We start from the raw sequence: 20,674 nt of genomic DNA, 5'->3' as shown, positions 1-20,674 counted from the left end.
GATTGGTTTCAAATATCTTATGATTGTACTTAAGATGGTCTTAAATCAGAATCAACAATGAATATCGGTCAAAGAGTAATAATAAAGTAATAGATTTTCTGGTTTGCATAAATACCCATTGGAGTTGGCGCAATTTGTTCATATCATTAGTTTTGTAGAGTCCTTTTTTGAAAGAACTTCAGGCGCGTATACTTGGCGCTTTTTTGTACCTTTTTTTAAAAAGGTAATTTTGTTGTGATAATAACTACCGGCGAGAAAACTTCAATATTTTGGTTATAGCATTATTCATGTACATAGCATTTAGGACTTTCTTAAAGCTTTTAGGAAAGATTACATTACGTATAGGATGATATTCTTCAAAGTAATTTATTACTGCATATAAGTAACTCAGAATAAATAAAGGTTTCACTGTCTATTGCAGATACAATGTCCTTAAGGTAACATAAAATTTCAGTCTTAAAGAACGTAACTGCTTTAACATAAACATAACAGAAGAATGATTACATCGCGCGCATCCGCACGGCGCAGCACATCGCGTACGAGAGAGAGAGAAAATGAGAGAGAGAGAACACAAACGATTTGCATGCCACTAATGAATTGACATACTACATATAGATATTACAAACTATAACAATAAACGGTCATTTCCATATACGAGATTATGTTAATATTCGGCAACTTCAAAAATTAGCTTTTTGTCACAAAAATGAATCATTAGGATTATCTCGGATTGTAATATTCTCAATTAATACAAATTTGAAAAGTTTATTTTAATAACTATTTATGTTGTTAATACTTTCCATAGGTATCAGTAAGAAATCGAGGTCACACTTTTTGGAACTGGATGCTTCTGCAGCGAAAGCAGGAGGTCCTGTTGCGCCAATACATCCAAAACCACCAACGGAAATTCCACGACGTGTGCGAGAAGTGAGTTTATTTTATTCATTATTCCAATCACGCTTGTTTGTCTTTCAAATAATTAAAGACATCCATTTGCCTATTAAATTTATTAAATTGCAATTAAGAATTTTTTATGTACAAAATTTATGTTATTAATGTATACATTGAAGAATTATTTTTAGAACTATTAAATTATATTTAGACTTCCGCAAATATTTTTTATTACTTTATCGTAGATGTTATCATATTACTTATTATGCACTATCACTTGACTTAATATTTGACATATTCAAATTAACAATTGTGTCATAAACATGTGATTTTATTTAAGTAGATGTATCTTATTTGTGACAAGGAATATTAATAATGAAGAGATCAGAAATGTATGAATGTCTCGGTATATTTAGTAATACTACGCTTAATAACAATAATCTTTGAAACATTTGCAAAAAAGGCGTTTATGGGTCGTCAAGTCTCAGACGACATGGTACGCAGCTCGGACATAACTGAAGAGATCCACGTAGAAACGTCGGAAATTTCAAACAAGTTTAAATTCTTCGAATCCTACAAAGAACCAGAGAAACAACGGAAGCAATTTCGAATTACACCGCCACGCGATGGCCAAGTCAAGGTTCGATTCTTTGGCTTTATTGTCGTTAAGTGATTGATATCTTTAATAAAATTTGATCTAACAATTGTGTGAGTTAATGCATATTAACCAACTAAATTTGAAAAATGATTTGATGATGAAATATGATTTGCTATATTATGTAATGCTATATTATATAATGAAATACGAGATTTTATTTTAGAAAATATATATCGCCTGTTAAGTTAAGAGATATTAAGTTAGAAAATGAAAATAAAAAATGAAAAAATTCGTGTTACACGAATAATTGTTAGATTGAACGAACTTACCAAAGTGAAGTTCGATCCCAATTATGCCCTTGGTCTCGTCTGGATGGATTAACTATGTAGTCGTGGCTCTTGCACGCACCTCGATGACAGTATTCAAAATATCACCAAAACAAAAAGCGGTACGTTACGCCGCGCGTCCCGCGTTGCTGCTCGCGCCGCGCGTCCCGCGCTGTTGCTAGCGCCGCGCGCCTCGTGTACTTATAAGTTTAAAAAATTGTAGGCAAATCACTAAATTCCGGGAGGGAGAAATAAAAAAGGGGCGGGAGGTCCATCCAGTCCATTTGGTAAGTTCGTTCACTCTAACAATTATGCCCATTAAGATCTCGTCCGGATGGATTAACTACGTAGCTGTTCAGAGCAGCGATTTGCCGCAGAACATGACGTCCAAAGTAAGAAACCAGAATAGAAACCTGAACAAAATATGAATGAAAGACAAAATAATAAAGATCGGCTGCAAGAAAATATTAAGAGTATAGAGTAGCCATGCAAGTGGTATGCACACATGTGCCAGCTGTAAACTGTATGATATAAACGTACCTTGTGTACAATGTGTGAGGCCCACCAATGAGAGCCAGATGACTTTTTTTGAAAACAGGATGGAACGTTTCCATATCCTTAACATAATTCTTTTCTAAAAATCGCAACGGAATAAAACCAAGAGAATTGTACGTTACCGAAAACTCCTAGGCTGAGCAGCGAAGATTCAGGACTCACTGGTGCGACCTGCGCTCTTTTTGCTGCAGCTCGAAGGAACACAGTCTGTCTAGTAGAAGCTCCGAACATACGGTTGTACTTACTGGGCAATCCACTAAGCCCTGATTGATCCAGCAATGTAGTCACTTATATGAGCAATTAGGAGACATAAACCAACAACTTCTGTAAAAAGATGTAGATCTTAGAGCTGAATAGGAAACTAACAATTAAGCACATTTTGTTGGAATTAGCGGCGAGTTAAAAAATCCGATACCAGCATTACTCGCAGAGGAGTAATAAAAAGATTCACATGATCTTCAACGCGAGGAAAAATACAAGAAGGTTGAAGAACAACCCGGAGATGAAATGTTAAAACAAATTATATATCGCTAATATATTGATAAACCGCAAAGCGGAGAATTCATTAAGATTGACCCTTCTGCCATATAAAGAAACATTGAGATCATGAGATTTAAGGAGATAGAGTGAGATTTCTAGGGAATAGGGGGTCTGAGCCCGCTGACCTGTTCCGGGAGCAGGAAGGAGAAATAGTTCTCTGATAGTAATAGACTCGGCGGCAGAGTCATATAGGTGATTAGTAGACAACTCGGAGATTCCATCAAAAGGTTGAATGCGATACGTGGCCATACGCAGTGAGATCAACATGGTTACTGCCACTTCCGTGAGCTGAGAATTCTGATCCTTGAGGAGAGCAGATAGAAAAAAGGGGCGTCTGCCGACGCTGGCAAAAGTATCACCACGAACGAGGCGCACGGGAATGTTGTTTGAGAGCTGATTCAGATAAAGAGGTCAGTAGTTAAAGGTACCGACAAGAAAAATGCCGAAGGCAAGCGACTCCGTAGTCCTTCTCTGAAATAATGCCGCTGTGCAGGGAAAATGTCTTCTACTCTGGATAATAAGTACTGACAATTGATGAAAAAATAGATACGCAAAGCCATTTATACAATGGTGCCCGTACACACAAACAGGCATGTCCGACCCGATTTTCTGAGTGGTGTTCCGTCCGAAATTGAACCTGAGTACTGGACTTGTGCCCGAGTGCGACGTCGTAAGAGGCGAAGACGCAACATGCGTTGGGAGATTCCCTGGAAAGCTTCGGGCTACCCTGGTCCTATAATAAAGAGACACGTTGGACAGGCTGTTGAGAGTTCTCAAAGCGCCACCAGCTCCCGCTGCCGTCGTCATATCGCATTCGTCGTAATCTTCGTGGCAATAAGGAGGAAAAGACGCCGAGGATTAATCCCTCCGTAAAGGGGGTAAACCTGTCCAATGTCATTGCACCGGGGCCGGAATCCAAGAGCGTTGCACTTGCTATTGAAAAAAGGTGCATTCAAAACTGCTGTATATAATCCAAACATTCTGGCCATGTGACGAGGCGCTGCTGCCAGCCGGAATCCCTCAGGGTCGAAGTTTGCTGCGAGATTCAGCCTCGGTGATAGAATCGTCTATTAATGACAAACAAGATGCATATAGCACTAAAACATGAAAATATTCCGATCCTTCGAGTAGCACTCGATTTGTCCCAAACCCAAAACCAAGAGACGGAAGAAAAGAAAAAGAGGGGCGCAGTGATGAAAGTTCCTCATAGCAATCTCTGCCAAATATAACAAAGCGTTACGAGCCGTTTTAAAATACCCTTAGAAATTATGGAGAGCTTAGTAGAATTACCACTGCTAGTCGTGTGTGAGAGTGTGTGTACGTACGTGACATGTGTGTACGCACACCCTCACTAAGACCGCCCCAAACGTTCAAGGTGCATCCGGAAGGATCCCCTTCTAGAGAACGTTAAGGGATCTACATAAATACTGACTGAAATCAATAGCCTACGTTCTCAGGGATACGTCAACTTTTTCTCTCATCACCCGCTGCAACACAAAATTGGTGTGGTCTCGAGTCTTATTGATCGTGCCATTTTGTTGTCTGATGATCGCTTCCATGAGTCGAATATTAAAATTGTTAGAGCGATACTAATTAATAATTGTTATCCTTTGAGTTACATTAATTGTCACACTAATCGAAGACTAAAGAAAATCAGATTCGGTAACAAATCTAGTGACATAAAGAACGACGGAGTACTCAGCAAGAACTTTCTAACAATTCTTTACATTAAAGGATTGTGTGAAGGCGTAGGACGTATTCTTAGGCAGCGCCGCACTTGGACACAGTACAATTGGACACGTTGCAAATGGACACGACAATTTGCACACGGTTCAATTGGACACCGTTCAGTTGTGCACAGTTTCATTAGGACACAGTGGCTTTTGGACACGTAAAAAACTTCGTATCGGTCAGTTGGACACCGTTCACTTGGACACCATTCACTTGGACACCGTTCAATTGCGCATCGTTCGTTTGCACACCAAAAGATGCACACCGTTCACTTGGACACCGTTCGCTTGCGCACCGTTCACTTGGACACAGAAAGATGCGCACCGTTCACTTGCGCACCGTTCGTTTGGACACAGAAAACTGCGCACCGTTCAGTTGGACACCGTTCACTTGGACATCGTTCAATTGCGCACCGTTCGTTTGCACACAGAAAACTGCGCACCGTTCAGTTGGACACCGTTCACTTGGACACCGTTCAATTGCGCACCGTTCAGTTGGACACCGTTCATTTAGACACGGATAGATATCAAGCGACGCGGTAGCGTCGCGACGCCAAGTACATAATGAAAAATAAGGTTCCGAACAATGAGAGTCATTGTATAATATCGAGTGTTACCAATTTCATTGCATAAACGTCGCGCGCTACCAAGTAGCTTATCTGGAATTCATGCCATTTGACAGGTCATATCAACTTATGATTAAAATATCTCAGGCATTAAAGCCGTAATCAAAAATCTAATGGCACTTGTATAATAAAATGTGAATGCGAGCTTTCGATCGCGACCAGTTTGAATAAGATTGGTGCAGTCAATCCTGAGATATTATAATCGTACGTTAGAATCGTGACGTTCCGTTTTCCGTATTCTGGTTCAGACTCACGTACATATGTTCGCACATACACATGCAAAGCGAATTTGTCCCTCAAGCTGCTGTTCACACATGCATGATTTAATTTATTATGAATTAAAAATGATTTTAATAATATATGGGAAATGTTTTATTTTACGATAAAGATATAAATCGCAAATACTATAAAAAATGTGATACATAGGAAATGTTTTATTTCACGATAAAGACATAAATTGCAAGTAATTGCAAGCAACATCATCGACGACGACGACGATGACGTTGCACCACGTCGATGACGACGACAACAACAACGACGACGTTGCACCACATCGACGACGACGACAACGACGACAACGACGACGATGACGTTGCACCACGTCGACGACGACGACAACGATGACGATGACGTTGCACCACGTCGATGACGATGACGACGACGACGACGATGACGTTGATGTGGTGCAACGTCGTCGTCGTTGTTGTCGCCGTCATTGACGTAGTGCAACGTCATCGTCGTCGTCGTCGTTGTCGTCATCGTCATCGACGTGGTGCAACGTCATCGTCATCGTTGTCGTCGTCGTCATTGACGTGGGGCAACGTCGTCATCATCATCGACGTGGTGCAACGTCATCGTCGTCGTCGTCGTCGTCGTCGATGTGGTACAACGTCGTCGTCGTTGTTATCGCCGTCATCGACATGGTGCAACGTCATATTAGTTAGTGAGAAAGGGATTGACTGCACCAATACCACTAATTTCATTGCATAACGTCGAGCGCTACCACATTCATTGCATAAAATTATAAAACTCGTAAAAATGATTTATGTGAAAGTAAAGTTATATTGTTAAAGTTATAATAAAAAATATTGTAAATCACATAGAGAAATTTTGTTAGGAAAACAGAAAAAAGTATACAATATATAAAAATAATTTACATTATATAAAAATCAAAACAGATTATTCTTAATAAAACTTATTACAAATTGCATCAGAACGATGTACGTGTTAGCATGCAAAATAATTGATAATAAAACATATAAAAAGAAATTATGTAATACTAATTACATGTTCAAAAGAATGTAAAACTAAAATATAGTCAAATTTTCAAAATTTCCAAAAAAAGAGTGAGATCCCTAAAAAAACCTTTTTAAAACAAGAAAAAATATATACGCCAAGTACATAAAAACTCCCAACTTGTCAAAACTCAAAACTAAATATGAAATTAATAATTAACTAGCCAAGTATCTAGAAGCAGTTTGAGTATTTTACCCAAACGTTTTCCATGCATACTCTCTTATCGCATGACGACATTGAAGTACTTGGCGTGCCCGAATCACATTATATTGGGAAAGTATATGCTTGGGTGGAAGAGCACGAGGAGACGGGCTTCGCCCGTTACCTAGTACTCTTTCACATAAAATAACTAACAAAACTTTGGGGTGACCAAAAGTACTGCGTGGAAGTTACAATATAGAACCTTGCTTTGCGTGAAACCTCGCTTCACATGACACGGTGTCCAACTGAACGGTGCGCAATTGAACGGTGTCCAAGTGAACGGTGTTCAACTGAACGGTGCGCAAGTGAACGGTGTCTAAGTGAACGGTGCGCATCTTTCTGTGTCCAAATGAACGATGCGCAAGTGAACGGTGTCCAAGTGAACAATGCGCATCTTTCGGTGTCCAAACGAACGGTGCGCAATTGAACGGTGTCCAACTGACCGATACGAATTTTCTTACGTGTCCAAAAGCCACTGTGTCCTAATGAAACTGCGCAACTGAACGGTGTCCAATTGAACTGTGTGCAAATTGTCGTGTCTATTTGCAACGTGTCCAATTGTACTGTGTCCAAGTGATATACACCCGTATTCTTACACGTGTTAATATTGATTTCGTTTACACTATTCCTAAGAAACTCAACTGTCTCATCAAACTAGGCAAAGATATTTTACCGAATAATCAGCATTTGGGTGTTGTTTACAGAATTGATTGTGTTAACTGTGAAGCTTGTTATATTGGTCAGACTAAGAGACACTTAGAGACGCGTGTTAAGGAGCATAGATCAGACGTTACGAAGCATGATAGTTGCTTGTCCGTTGTTAGCAAACATCGAGTTTTTAATGATCATGACTTTGATTGGAACAATACCAAAATTCTAGATCATGAGAACCATAGAAGAAAGCGAAAAATCGCTGAAATGATTTTTATTAAGAAGCATCATAAATCGATAAATATGCAGAAGAATACTGATGATTTGCCGGCTGTTTATGACCTTGTTTTGTGATTTCTCGGCTATTTGTCTAGGTATCAGTCATGTGTTGATGGTCATGAGCGTGGCTTCGTGCTCCTGAACGCGCTCTCAGTTATTTTCTGCTAGTAGGTGTTTCTATTTTCTGTGCTCTCTTTGTCTCTTCTTTTGTTTTTATCATTGTATAAATAATCATTGTAAACTTTTATTTCATTGTTAATTTTTAGAAAATAACTGTTACGCTTGATAAGGACCTAAAGTGAAGGTCGAAACGTCGTGTACATACAATAAAGATCTTGCCAGTTGTTGTCGAATAATAATACATTTTTTGAGTACTGGTCCTGGCGACTTTAACGATTGCATTTGAATGATAATTTTGTTACATAACTTATTCTTCTATGCAAAATTATTACTAATAATAAAGGCAATGATAAGTTTTTAAACATAAGCTTTATTATTTTTTAGTAATTTATTGTTAATTTATTATTCTGGCCATCATTTTGAACACATGCAATAAACATGTTAATTTTTTCATTAAAAATTTTGTATTTTTTGAAATTTATTTTTGTTTTTATTATAACATACAAATACTCATACATACTGTATAAAACAATAATAAATTAACAATAAATTACTAAAAAATAATAAAACCTATGTTTAAAAAATTACTTTTGCCTTCATTATTAGTAATATTTTTGCATAGAAGAATAAGGTATGTAACAAAATTATCATTTTTATTCAGAAGTCCTTGTAATAATTTGTAATTTCATAGATAGTATGAAAATAATCATGAAACAAATAATCTGCCTTTCAAGTCGATTATCTCGAAAAATTTGCATTCAATAAAAAAAATGTTTCGAATAAAAAGTATTTGCTTTTATCTCCACTTTCACATAAAACAATAAAAACTAGGAGTTTCCGTTTAAAAAAGTAAAGGTAACCTTTGTTTGACTTATAGTAGCGCCATCTATAATAAAACAGGTAGTGCCATCTTGTGACCCCTTTGATACCAAACAAATCTTGTTTAAAACAATTTTTTATACGATGTATATTTTATGAGATATTTGTCATTATCATTATAAATGGTTCGCCCTGTAGATAGCCTTTCCGCGAAGGTACCCGTAAGGGCTGTACTTCCGAATGGGACACCCCACCGATTGCAATGCCTTTTTGCAGGTAGCCTCACGAGGTCATATAAAGTTCAATTCCAAAGTCCTATCTTCGCCTTTTGAATAACTTCAAAGATATAAACAATAATAAATCTGAAAATAATAATAATCGACAAAAGAAAACGGTAAATATTTCTTATAAGGAACCTAGCTACAATTATTTTTCGTTTAAGATGGTATTAAGGACATCGTCCTAAATAACTTCCAAAAGGTTTTATCCGGCGGTCATTGTTTTTTAACAAGTTATTAACAAAAAAGTTTAATAATTAGTATATCATTCCATATAAGTTTGACGAAGTTTGTGTCGTGGACATTCCACGCCAATCGAGGTCCACCGCGGGCGGGGTAGTTCCCCTGGAGTTTGTTTATATTTTTTTCAGCGGGGGTACAGGTGGAGGGGCGAAGCCCCTCCATCTGCATTACCCGCCCCATGCAAACGCTGTCCAGTTATCGGTACGATTCCAAATGGGTTGCACGAGGAACCGGTCAAAGTTGACATAACGATTTTTTGACCAAAAATGTCGCACATTTTTGGCTACAGAAAATAAACTAAGCATCGGGAAAAAAATCCTATGTTAAAGACTAGTTTTTAGTGTCTAGAAAAAGTGTGTAAAACTGCAAGCCGATCAGTCGAATCATTTTCAAGATATAGTGATCACGCGTTTTGAAAACCTCGTTTTGAGAAAAACGCGTTTAAAGTTTTATGTTAGGTTTACACAACGAAAAGATGACAAATTTTATATTTACACTGAATCATCTACTCCAGGCCCATATAGTACACCCTCTGCCGAAGTAGATGCTTCTAGAAAGTCCCTCTGTTCTTGGCGACGACGTATTCTCTCCTCTCTCGTACTGCTTAGCGCAGACGTGCTTATAGCTCTTCTCTTCTTGTTCCATCTGAATGCCGATTCCTAGGCAGTGGAGGTTTCTTTGCTCTTGATTTTCGAATATTTTCAGATATTCGGAGATCTCTAGATCATTTCCTGCGATCCATTTCTGTCGTATTATTTTGCTGTACTATTCGATTCTTTCGATTGCTCGTCCGGACAAGAACTGCTGTGGAACCGACTGTTTGTGTTTTCCAAGCAGATCTGATGCTTGGTATTGATATATAATAAATAGAAAAGAGAGGGGAAAAAACCCTAACCAGAGGGATCTTTCGTTTTACACCTGTGAAAACCGAAATGACCCTAGCGCGCTCGAACGGACTCGAATATACTTACGTGTAACTTTTATATTACTGGCCAGATCGATTTATAACTGCACAAAAATATTCTTAAGATATCATACTTTGAAAATATATATAGAAAAAAATCTATTTTTTTTATCCTTCTAGGTGTATGTCCCCCCTTAAACCGTGTACTGTTTGCTTCTTTGGTTCTCGACTACCCAATGAATATGATTTATTACATACTTTACAAATGGCTTTCGATGGATCTGTTGTACATTTACTGTAGTATTCCCAAATTGGATTTTTTTGTGACATTTTGTTATACTTAACCTACAACAATAAGAGTTTTTATTTAAAAAAACTTAGGTATTAGATATATAAAATTTAAATTTCATACATTTTTTGTGATATTTACCTGTAAACACAAACAATAAATTGCGGACGTACGCAACGCAGACGACGTGCCGGTAGTAGCGAAACGAACTGAAGATCACGAGGTCGGGCGCACGAACAAGCCGCGAACAGTTGAAGGCGTGCTGATAGGCGTGCACATAGCGAATGTAGTTTCGGTAGGAACCGAAAGTTCGGCCATTTTTGGCCGAAACCGAAATTTCAGCCGAACATTGTATTTTGGGCCGAAATTGGAACCGAAACCGAAATTTTGTTGTGATTTTACACATTTTGTAGTGTGAAGTATGCAATTCTCGCTTACGTATGTCTGGCGCACGCGAGAAAACCGATATTAGCTGCTGCCATCTCGTTGAAAAGATCGAACTGTACAAACGACGATGACGTTTCTTAAATGAAATTTGCCAATTTCAGACTTTGCATCGCCATATCTCCGCCCGTAGGGCACGTACAAGAAAAATGAAAACACTTTTATTTCATAATTCGACCCCAAGCTATCCATTGAGCCTACTCTGAACTTGATCCGTTCAGCGGTTATTGAGATCTAATAATCTGAGTGTCTGCGAAAGCGTCGCTTCGCGTAAAAGTGTCACGGTGCGGTCTCGCTGCGCGTATACTTGGCGCGAGATACTACCGTGTCTCTTGATCTAATGATACTTTTATAATATAATGTGGATGCAAGCTTTCGATTGCAACCTCGAATAAGAGTGGTGCAGTCTATCCTGAGATATCGTAATCGTATACTACAATTGAGACGTTTCATTTTTCTTCTTCAGTCCAGATTCATGTTCAAACTCACGTACGTATGCTCGCACGCACACAATCAAATCGAGTTTGTCGCTCAAGGCGCGTTCACATACGTACGATAGATTATGGAGAATTCACACTGCATCTGATGTACGATATCCAATCTAATAAGAAAATTTAAAGGATTAATATGACGAGAGAGTGAGAAGGTGAGCGACCGAGAGAGCGAGAGAGCGAGAGAGCGAGAGAGCGAGGGAGCGTGGGAGCGAAAGAGCGAGAGGGCGAGAGAGAGGGAGAGGGAGAGGGAGAGAGAGAGGGAGAGAGAGAGGATTTGAGATATCTCAAAATATAAAAAATTTACAAAAAGCAATGAGATCCCACTAAAAAAACCTCACAAAAGTAAAAGAAGTACGCCAAGTACATAAAAAATCCCACCTTGTACGTAACAATAAGTTTAAAAAACTATTTATAAAAATCAAAACTAAATCTGAAATCAATAGTTAACTAGCCAAGTACCTCGAAGCAATTCAGTTTGAGTATTTTATCTAAATATTTCCTATCCATACTCTCTTATCACACGTCATTGAAGTACTTGACGTGCCCGGGTTGCATTAGACGTGTAAATATCTTATAAAATTCTTATAAATTTGTACAGTATCTGGATTTGTATTGTATCTTAATTTTTAATAATGACTCACAAATCTTTTTAGTTGGAAACATTAAAATAAACACACAGTTTTACAGACTAGCAAAGTGATTATATATCTCTTTTCATTACGTAATCAATACAAATAATTTACATGTAAAGTACAGATTTTAGGTAGGACAGTATGTTTTAAATTTTTTGTTGCGTACAAGATGGGAATTTTTATGTAGTTGGTGTACTTCTTTTACCTTTGTAAGGTTATTATAATCTTTAGATTATAAGGATTTAAATACTAAGGCAATTATCATATTGATTCGGTTTAGCAGCGCCAAGTATTTTGAAAAAATATTTATTTGCATTGAAATAATTCTTCCGCATTCATAGTCGATATCATGAATGTATATATGCATGTGTCTGTATGTAGTATAGATAATAATAAATAGATTTTCTGATTTGCATAAATACCCATTTTTATAGTTGACACAATGTTTTGATATCATTAGTTTTGTAGAGTTTTTCTTTGAACGCGTTCTTCAGGCACGTATACTTAGCGCTTTTTTGTACCTTTTTTTGAAAAGGTAATTTTGTTATAATTCTATTTATTACAAACGTCTTTATGACTCGCACAACTACCAACTTCTTCAGATTTCATGTGATAAAAATTAATAGAAAGAAACATTAAATTAATATACGATATGATACAGAACAGGTTAGTATAATATACCTTGCATAAACGGGACACAAACGCTGCGCACACCTATAGTGCGGCAGGAAGTTGTTTACGGCTTATTTTCCAAAAATGGCATTTCCGAAACGAACTCTTTATACATGAATGAAGTTGGCGTAAAATTTTGTTAAATTTTTGTCCTAACAAAAATGTTTAATTTAGCAAACATAATTAATGATGGTGGGGATATTTTGCAAAATATGAAATTATTGCAAAATTTGATTATTTCATTTTCAAGAACGTTATGTCCCATTAAACCTTTATCTAAAACATTTTTTTGTATCTCTCACGGTTTCGAAGATATTCTCTAAAAAGCAAATATACCGAATTACCTTTCAGGAGGTGTTTTAAAAGTGAGATTGGGCACGTATAAAAAAAATATGTGTCTCTTGGATTTTTATACTTAATAACATATTTCAAGGAGAGTAAAATCGGCTTCGGACAGTTGTGTCCGTTCCTTTGTTAGATACTAAGCCCATAAGCCCAAACACAGATACACATATTTATATATATTTATACACTTGTATATTTAAACGATTTTCATGAGTTATGGTTTTAATGATTCACAATAGATGGATTCACCGGATCGCGAGATCTATCGTGACCCTGATGTCATCAGAGCCGATGATAAGAAAAATGAAGTAGTGCATACTGATACAGCGAAGAAGATGCTATCCATTTTTCGGCAAATGGAGGAAAACGCATGCAAAGAAGAAGTGCCGGAAGGTCCAAAGCCTCTAAAATGCTTCACGCCGCCTCCTGAAAACAAATTCGCTAAAGCAACTGCTTCGGATACGGAAGAGGATGAGGACGAAGATGAGGAGTCTGATGATGATAAAAGCATCGAAGAAAGGGATCCCAACTATGTTCGTGCTTCTGATAAGGTATGTTCATGTAAGATTTACATTAATTCAAGTTGATTCACTGTAATTAAATGAACCAACTGTTTTGAAGAAAAAATCAAATCAAAATACGAATGTGATTAATAAACAAATCATGCGTCTATAATACTGAGGAAATTTTGAAAAACGTCCTCTTATCATCTTGGTGAACTTTATATGATGTGATATGACTTAAATAAGTGACTGTTTTTTTATGTTTAACTGCACAAGCAAGGAATTTAAATTCATAAACAAATTTGATTTTTTATGAGTCAATATCACGGAAACGGATAATATACATGACATTTCAAACAATATAGTTATTGTAGTCAATCGTTAGAGATTTAATTGGTTAGTGATTATTATCGCTGTATTGTCGATATTATTGAATTGCTTGTTTACTTGCGAGGGGCGAGAACTCTAAATCATAACACTAAGCATCATACGTAAGCAACGCGTGTAATTTCGAGAACGGTGCATGTCGGTACAGTGAGGAGAGAAATAAAAGACGCTAAGGAACGAGGTGAAAATCTTTCCTCTCTGAAGTCCGACACAAGGATATGTACCGAGCGCGAAATATGCAGGATATCCCATTTTAAAAAACGCACCTCAATAATTCTTCAATGAAGCATTTTCAGCAAAACTGTTTCAGACAAAAGTTATATGGTTCGAAGGGGGACATAAGACGGCGTCATTGGTTTGACCTTGAGTGAACGTGCCAAGGGCATATGGAGTTCAACTTTGTTTTTTTAAACGGAACCTCATACTTTTTATTGCAGATTCTAATTCTCCGTCGAAAAGTAAGTAACTATTGTCTGAAACATTTTTTAAATAAACGCCCTCCTTATCCCGAAAACTCAGGTTCAACCTTTGAAACCAAAGATAATACTCGTTTTATAACAGACACAAAAGTTTTTTTAGTATTTTACTGTTTACCATCAGCATGTGCGTGCGTGCGTGCGTGTGTATGCGTACGCGCGAGCGTGCGTATGTGTGTATTCTACATCCAGCTTAACTAAGGCAAGATCGATCACTGATCCGGCTAGTTAAGGCAAGATCAATTACTGATCCGGCCAGTTAAGACAAGATCGGAAAAGTTCCGGCCAGTTAAGGCAAGATCGGAAAAGATCCGGCCAGTTAAGGCAAGATCGGAAAAGATCCAGCCAGTTAAGGCACGATTTTGAGAATTTTCTATCGCAATAAGTGTTCGAAAATTCCTCCTTCATTCTGAATACATAATTGAATTCGACGTTCGAAATTTCGAGCAGTTTCCAGAAGGACATTCCTAGGAATAGAATTGCAACAGTTTCTTATACGGTCTATCATATTGTCTCTAGTTGTAGGTACTTCTGCGTAAACCACATTTTTTATAAATCCCCATAGGAAAAAATCAGGACTTGTCAGATCCGGAGATCTGGGGCACCATTCAACATGTCCTCCACATCTCCACTCCACATGGACTTCCACAAGTCCAATAAACTTACGTGGGAAAAGACGGTATAGTAATTGTCGGACTCTCCGACTCCTGTGAAGTGGTGCGCCATCATGTTGGAACCACATGCGTTGTCTTGTCACTAGGTCTACGTCCTCCAAGAGGACTGGCAATTCATGTTCAAACAAATGCAAGTAGTTCGCTGAGTTAACGTTTCCTTCAAAAAAGAAGGGACCAATTATGTAACCATTTACAATACCACACCGCACTATAAGACTCCAGCGAGGTAGGTGATCAACTGGATGATGTCAATGTGGGTTATCGTGGGACCAATAATGACTGTTGTGCCGGTTTAGTTGGCCTGTACTATGGAAAGTAGCTTCATCTGAGAACATAACAAACGTAAAAAATTGTTGATTCTGCCGCAACATAGCCTGGGCCCAATTACAAAATTCAAGTCTTCGACGAAAATCATAGGTGTTAGTGCCTGAGTCAATGTTATGTGATATAGATGGAATGTACGCAAGGCCAAAAATCTCTGAGCTGTGCTTCTTGGAATACCAAATTGTTTTTCAATATATCATAGTGAAATATGTGGATTCAAATGCACCACAGCTAACACAAGAAGGACTCGGGGGTCATCGCGCTCAGGGACATTAATACGACGTCATTGTCTTCTTACATTAGGACGCTGTCTTTCACGTCTTTCGATATCGGCAATCACTTGATCATTAGGATGATGTTGTCTATCAGGAAAACGATCATGATACATTCGAGCTGCTGCACGGTAATTGCGGCGACATTCTTCAAGAACTAAGAGAATATCAACAATTTCGTTCCCTGTGTAGTCTGGCATTGCAGAAGTTACAAAATAAAGAAGAACGTGCATGCGTGCGTTCAAAACACTATAATAAGGTATGTTTTCATTAAATACTTTGCGAATTACAAGACTTAAAAGTTACAGTACCGCCGGCATTAGCATTATTCAAGGTGTGCCACGTGGAGGTTGTCCAATCGGATTTACACCTCTTTGTGTGTGTGTGTGTCACAAAAACTATAAGGACATGGTACATAGCACGCACGCACGCACATGCTGATGGTAAACAGTAAAATACTAAAAAAAAACTTTTGTGTCTTATAAAGCGAGTATTATCTTTGGTCCGTCAAAGGTTGAACCTGAGTTTTCGGGATAAGGAGGGCGTTTTTAAAAAAAATATTTCATACAATAGTTACTTACTTTTCGACGGAGAATCAGAATCTGCAATAAAAAGTATGGGGTTCCGTTTAAAAAACAAAGTTGAACTCCATATGACCTTGGCACGTTCATTCAAGATCAAACCAATGACGCCGTCTTATGTCTCCCTTCGAACCATACAACTTTTGTCTGAAACATTTTTGCTGAAAATGCTTCGTTGAAGAATCATCGAGGTGCGTTTTTTAAAATGGGACACCCTGTATATATGAAGATATATGATGATATATGAAGAGTCTTCTGTAATTCTTTTCGTCCGGCTCTTCCGATCTCTCCAAAATTTCGTCTACGTCTTACAAAGAACCAAAAGTGGTATTCGACATTTTTGGTTAGTGCGCGACTTTACGTTTGTCGCAACTAACATTTACGTATATTCGATCCGCATTTTGATCACACTATGTGCATTTATTACAGCACGTTCATAAGACTTTAATTATTCGCGACAAATTTGCCGAACCAAAATTCTTGTCGTTTTCAAACTTTTTGTCGTCAAGTATGTCGATAAAGCAGAGAAAGATCTTGAACGATTTAATAATTTTGGACTTGAAAGAAGAATTGCAGAATATTTGTGATTAAGAATATTTGTGGATTGGCGATTTTCGATGAACTTATTGCACGATTGCTTCAAATCAATCGCATTTGTGAAATCACTGAAGGAGGAAAGTCGATCGAGGAAGAGTCTTCGTCACCTGTATTGGAAAATATTGCAATCATGCAATTTCCAGACATGGACGCACCTGTAGTGAGCGAACTGGACCTGTTTCGCCGAAAAAGAAAACTTTTGCAGAGAAAAGTTCAGATGTTGCAATGAAAGCAAAATAACCCAAATAAGTACATCTAGCTCTGACAATGATGCGCTCACAATGCAATCGATAATTGGAATCAGGACAATTATCGACTTACCTGAATTTTCCAACGACTCTGATGAATTTGTAATTGGAGGAAGCATTTTTGTAATTGGAGTTCTTGCGGAGTATATTGGTTTCACGATAATGCTACTAGGATTTTAGTGAGTCTACGTTTGCGAAAGGCTTTAAAGACTGATTTCACTCGAGACCGAGTTATTTAGAAATGACGTTTATTAATTATGTACGAATTGATTGACGAAATGAGAAGCATGTTTGATCGTTCGTGCAGATTAGCGCTCGGAAAGAGTTTGAAAATCGCGTGTGGCTCAGGAGTGAATCCTCTGATTATTATTTCGATACAATGACTCTAGCAAATAAAATTACTGTCCGGAAGAATTGATCAACTTGATAATTGATGGGATTGCGGACATCCAATTGAAAAACCAAGAATACTTCGATATGAAAGGGCGGAAAGTATTTTGAACGCTGAAAATATTTTGGAGGATTACTCTACATGAGCTACTGAGACATGAAAGAAATCGTTCGGGTGTCCAACAATCCACTGTAAAATCATCGACAAAAAGTAACTCACTTATGCACCCGAAGGAGATTCGTTGTTACAATTGCAACGAATTAGACCATGTGAAGAGAAATTGTCTAAAGTTGCAGCGTGAGTGAGACTCTTGTTATTGGTGCGGCAATTTGGAGCACCAAGCTAGGGCCTGTACAAGGAACACAACCAAGAAATAAAAGCAAGAAACATCAAGATTCAATCATTTGATTCAGTCATCATCTCGACAGATTCCGTTTGTGATATCAGTTTCGTTTAAAATTCCGGACGACATTCGTAATAATACCAATTATATTACTAGTGCGATGATTAATTCCGGCTTTTTCAAAATGGATATTCCATCAACGAGTGCAAATGTGCAGAAGAAAATATTAATAACAAAATGCAATTGCCCTGTTTTTGTAAAGTACGAAATGTAAATTTTTATTACAAATATACTTTTTCTCTCTACGTTTATCAAGAAATTTTTGCAATTATTATAAAAGCATTTTTGAATTCTTTGATATTTTATAATGTATTATTAAAAACAGCTTAAAAGTTGAGTGTATATGTGAATTGTATATTTTATAAATATTTAAAGGTGAGAAACATTAAAATATAAATGTAAAAAGAAAAAAACGTCATCAGGCGTTCTAGCCTGTGACTTTATCTGTGTAGCTACGCCGCCAGCTCGCCGATCGATTCTTCGGTACCGGTATTACTGTGTCACGGAAAACTTTATTTAACATTTTCTCGAAAATGCTTGAATAGTGGGTTGATTGGCTTTAACATAATATTACTATGAGTGCATAGAACATATCTACGAAACATCATCAAAATCGGTGATGACAGACTGCCGGGTTCCCCTTTGAGTGTTATCAGCAACAATTAAACGATTTGAATCATGCTTTGAGTCAGAAACGTTCAATAATAGCGCAAAGAAAACGCAAAATGATTTTGTTGCACGATAATGCTCGACCGCACGTTGCAAAAACAGTTAAGGATACATTATCGGCACTTAAATAGGAAGTCCTACCACACGCCGCGTATTCACCAGACTGTGCTCCTTCCGACTATCACTTATTCCGATTCATGCAGCACAGCCTTGCTGACCAGCACTTCACATCATATGAAGAAATTAAAAAATGGCTCGATGAGTGGATTGCCTCGAAGGATGAACATTTCTTTTATCGTGGAAGTCACTTGTTGCTCAAAAAGTGGGAAAAAGTTATAACTAACAATGGAAAATATTTTGAGTAAAATATAATTTAATGTCTCTCTACAATAAACGTGTTTTTTTTGCAAAAAATCCCTCAAAATTAACCGGAATATTTAATTATATAACTACGGATGTTATTTAAATGATGACGTGTAAACGTAATCAGTATTCCAAATATCTGCCAATGCCAATATGCTATATTTCGCCAAGCACCAACCAAAAACCTTGGCCAGTTTGACTGTATCGAATTGCGGTATTTGGTGAAACACAGCTGAGAAAAGAGCAACTCACCACACTTAGCACCGATATCAAACATAAATGAGACCGTTGAAAAAATTCGCTACTTCGGCACAATTCGATGTTTGTGTGTCGATCAGCTACGCGCCACGTTCGTATTCGTTCGTGTTCGAAGAGAGTAGAGATCTGGATAATAGAGAGGCGACAAAGAGGGGAACTATATGATTGGCTAGTTAAATCACGTGTTTTAGCGCCAGTTTGTTTCTTCCTGTGGTGATAATGAACATCCTTAGATTATAAATATCCAATAATTCTTAGAAAATAGTCACACTTTATAAATAAATTTATATATTTAAAGAGAAAAGTTATTTTAATACTAGTTACTTTAATACTTAAATTTGATTATTTCGATGAAACGCACGCGTTATTGACCCAACAGATAAATCATGTCATAAGTCAGGATTCCTATTATTACTAAGCGAATTATGTGCCAGTCACGGTGTAAGAATATAAGGTGATGTAACAGAGCACCTCTAGCATTAAGCCCCTTGCATTGTGCAAGGGGCTTTATGTGTCGTGTGATATTAGCGTAGTACTTCGTACAGCGACCACACGTAGCGCTAATAGTTTGAAACGACCTGTCCGTCGGGCTGAGCATTTTGCGCGGTTTAGCTCGTCGGATGTGGATCCGAAAGAGACAGGTCAAGTGGAATGACCAAGCCAGCCTGTGTAGTAACGATAACAATAACTAGTTGTTTATTATAGGTCTACGTGCGTATATGTACAATGTGGTTTCCGGGGGAGGTGTCTCCCCGTTAGCCGCGGGCTTTCCCGGAACGGCGGGTTACCGGGCGATGAACGCCCTGCGGAGGCGCAACGTCTGTTCGTGACCGCGTGCCCCGCGGAGTCGGTGACGTATCGGAGCGTTAACGCGTCGCGGTGATACGCAAGAAGGTAGGAAACTGCGCTTGCATGCACCGGTGTCGAGATCACGGCTGGCCGACGCCTCGATCGGCTAGCGTAGCCAAGAACGCTTGGCGGAGGCAAAGAACGCTTTACCCCGTGATACGCAGGCGATGCGAGGCGATGGTAGCTCGTGTTCGTTTGACGGGGTGCGGTGACGCGCGGACTAGACGGATGTTCGGTCGTACTGGCTGAGAACGCTCAGCGGAGGCCAAGAACACTTGACTCCGGTCGGACGTGCACTCAGGTAATCGGAATAAGTTAGCTCAGCTTAGCCAAGAACGTTCGGCGGAGACAGAGAACACTCTGCCCCGGTGATCGCTGTTGCTATCTCGGTAATTCGGAAGATTCGGTATCGGATTAGGATTCGGAAAGCTCGAGAGCAGTCGGAAAAGTGATCCTGGTTCCTGGATCGCAGCCCTTATATACTAGCGCACGTGGGGATCCGGGGGTAGCGGCGTTGGGGCGGCGGTCGGAAAAATAGCGGAAAAAAATACCTCCGACGCTACGCCACCTTCCAAGTCTTATCACGGCGGTTACGCTTATCGGGCCGCTTGTTTACGCAGGTTTATATGGCGCGCAGCGCCTGGTTTTCGCCCGCCTGATGTTCGGGCGGGCGGCATCGGCGGGTGTTCGGCCGGACTAGACGATGCAGGGGGGTGCATCGTTACAAGTTAAAGGTCGACAGTTTT

General features: G+C 38.5%; 1 protein-coding gene across 25 annotated transcripts in view; it reads left to right on the top strand.

Annotated features, from left to right (window-relative positions):
• The window catches only part of LOC105279165 (myosin-11), a 262,296-nt gene that overhangs the window by 181,067 nt on the left and 60,555 nt on the right, over positions 1-20,674 (top strand). For 24 of the 25 annotated variants that reach the window (XR_003407559.1, XM_026975501.1, XM_026975505.1 and 21 more), the window contains 3 exons: positions 806-927; positions 1,355-1,531; positions 13,173-13,484. Coding sequence is in view for 24 of the 25 variants with exons in the window: in XM_026975501.1 (XP_026831302.1) it covers positions 806-927; positions 1,355-1,531; positions 13,173-13,484 (611 nt within the window). In the remaining variant the exon portion in view is untranslated. The remainder of the gene's footprint in view (positions 1-805; positions 928-1,354; positions 1,532-13,172; positions 13,485-20,674) is intronic. The other variant, XM_026975516.1, reaches the window with a different exon arrangement.

The sequence above is a fragment of the Ooceraea biroi genome, chromosome 2 (assembly GCF_003672135.1).
Source record: "Ooceraea biroi isolate clonal line C1 chromosome 2, Obir_v5.4, whole genome shotgun sequence".
NCBI lineage: Eukaryota > Metazoa > Arthropoda > Insecta > Hymenoptera > Formicidae > Ooceraea > Ooceraea biroi.
The sequence above is the reverse complement of the archived record's forward strand: the minus strand, read 5'-3'. Positions and strand labels throughout refer to the sequence as shown.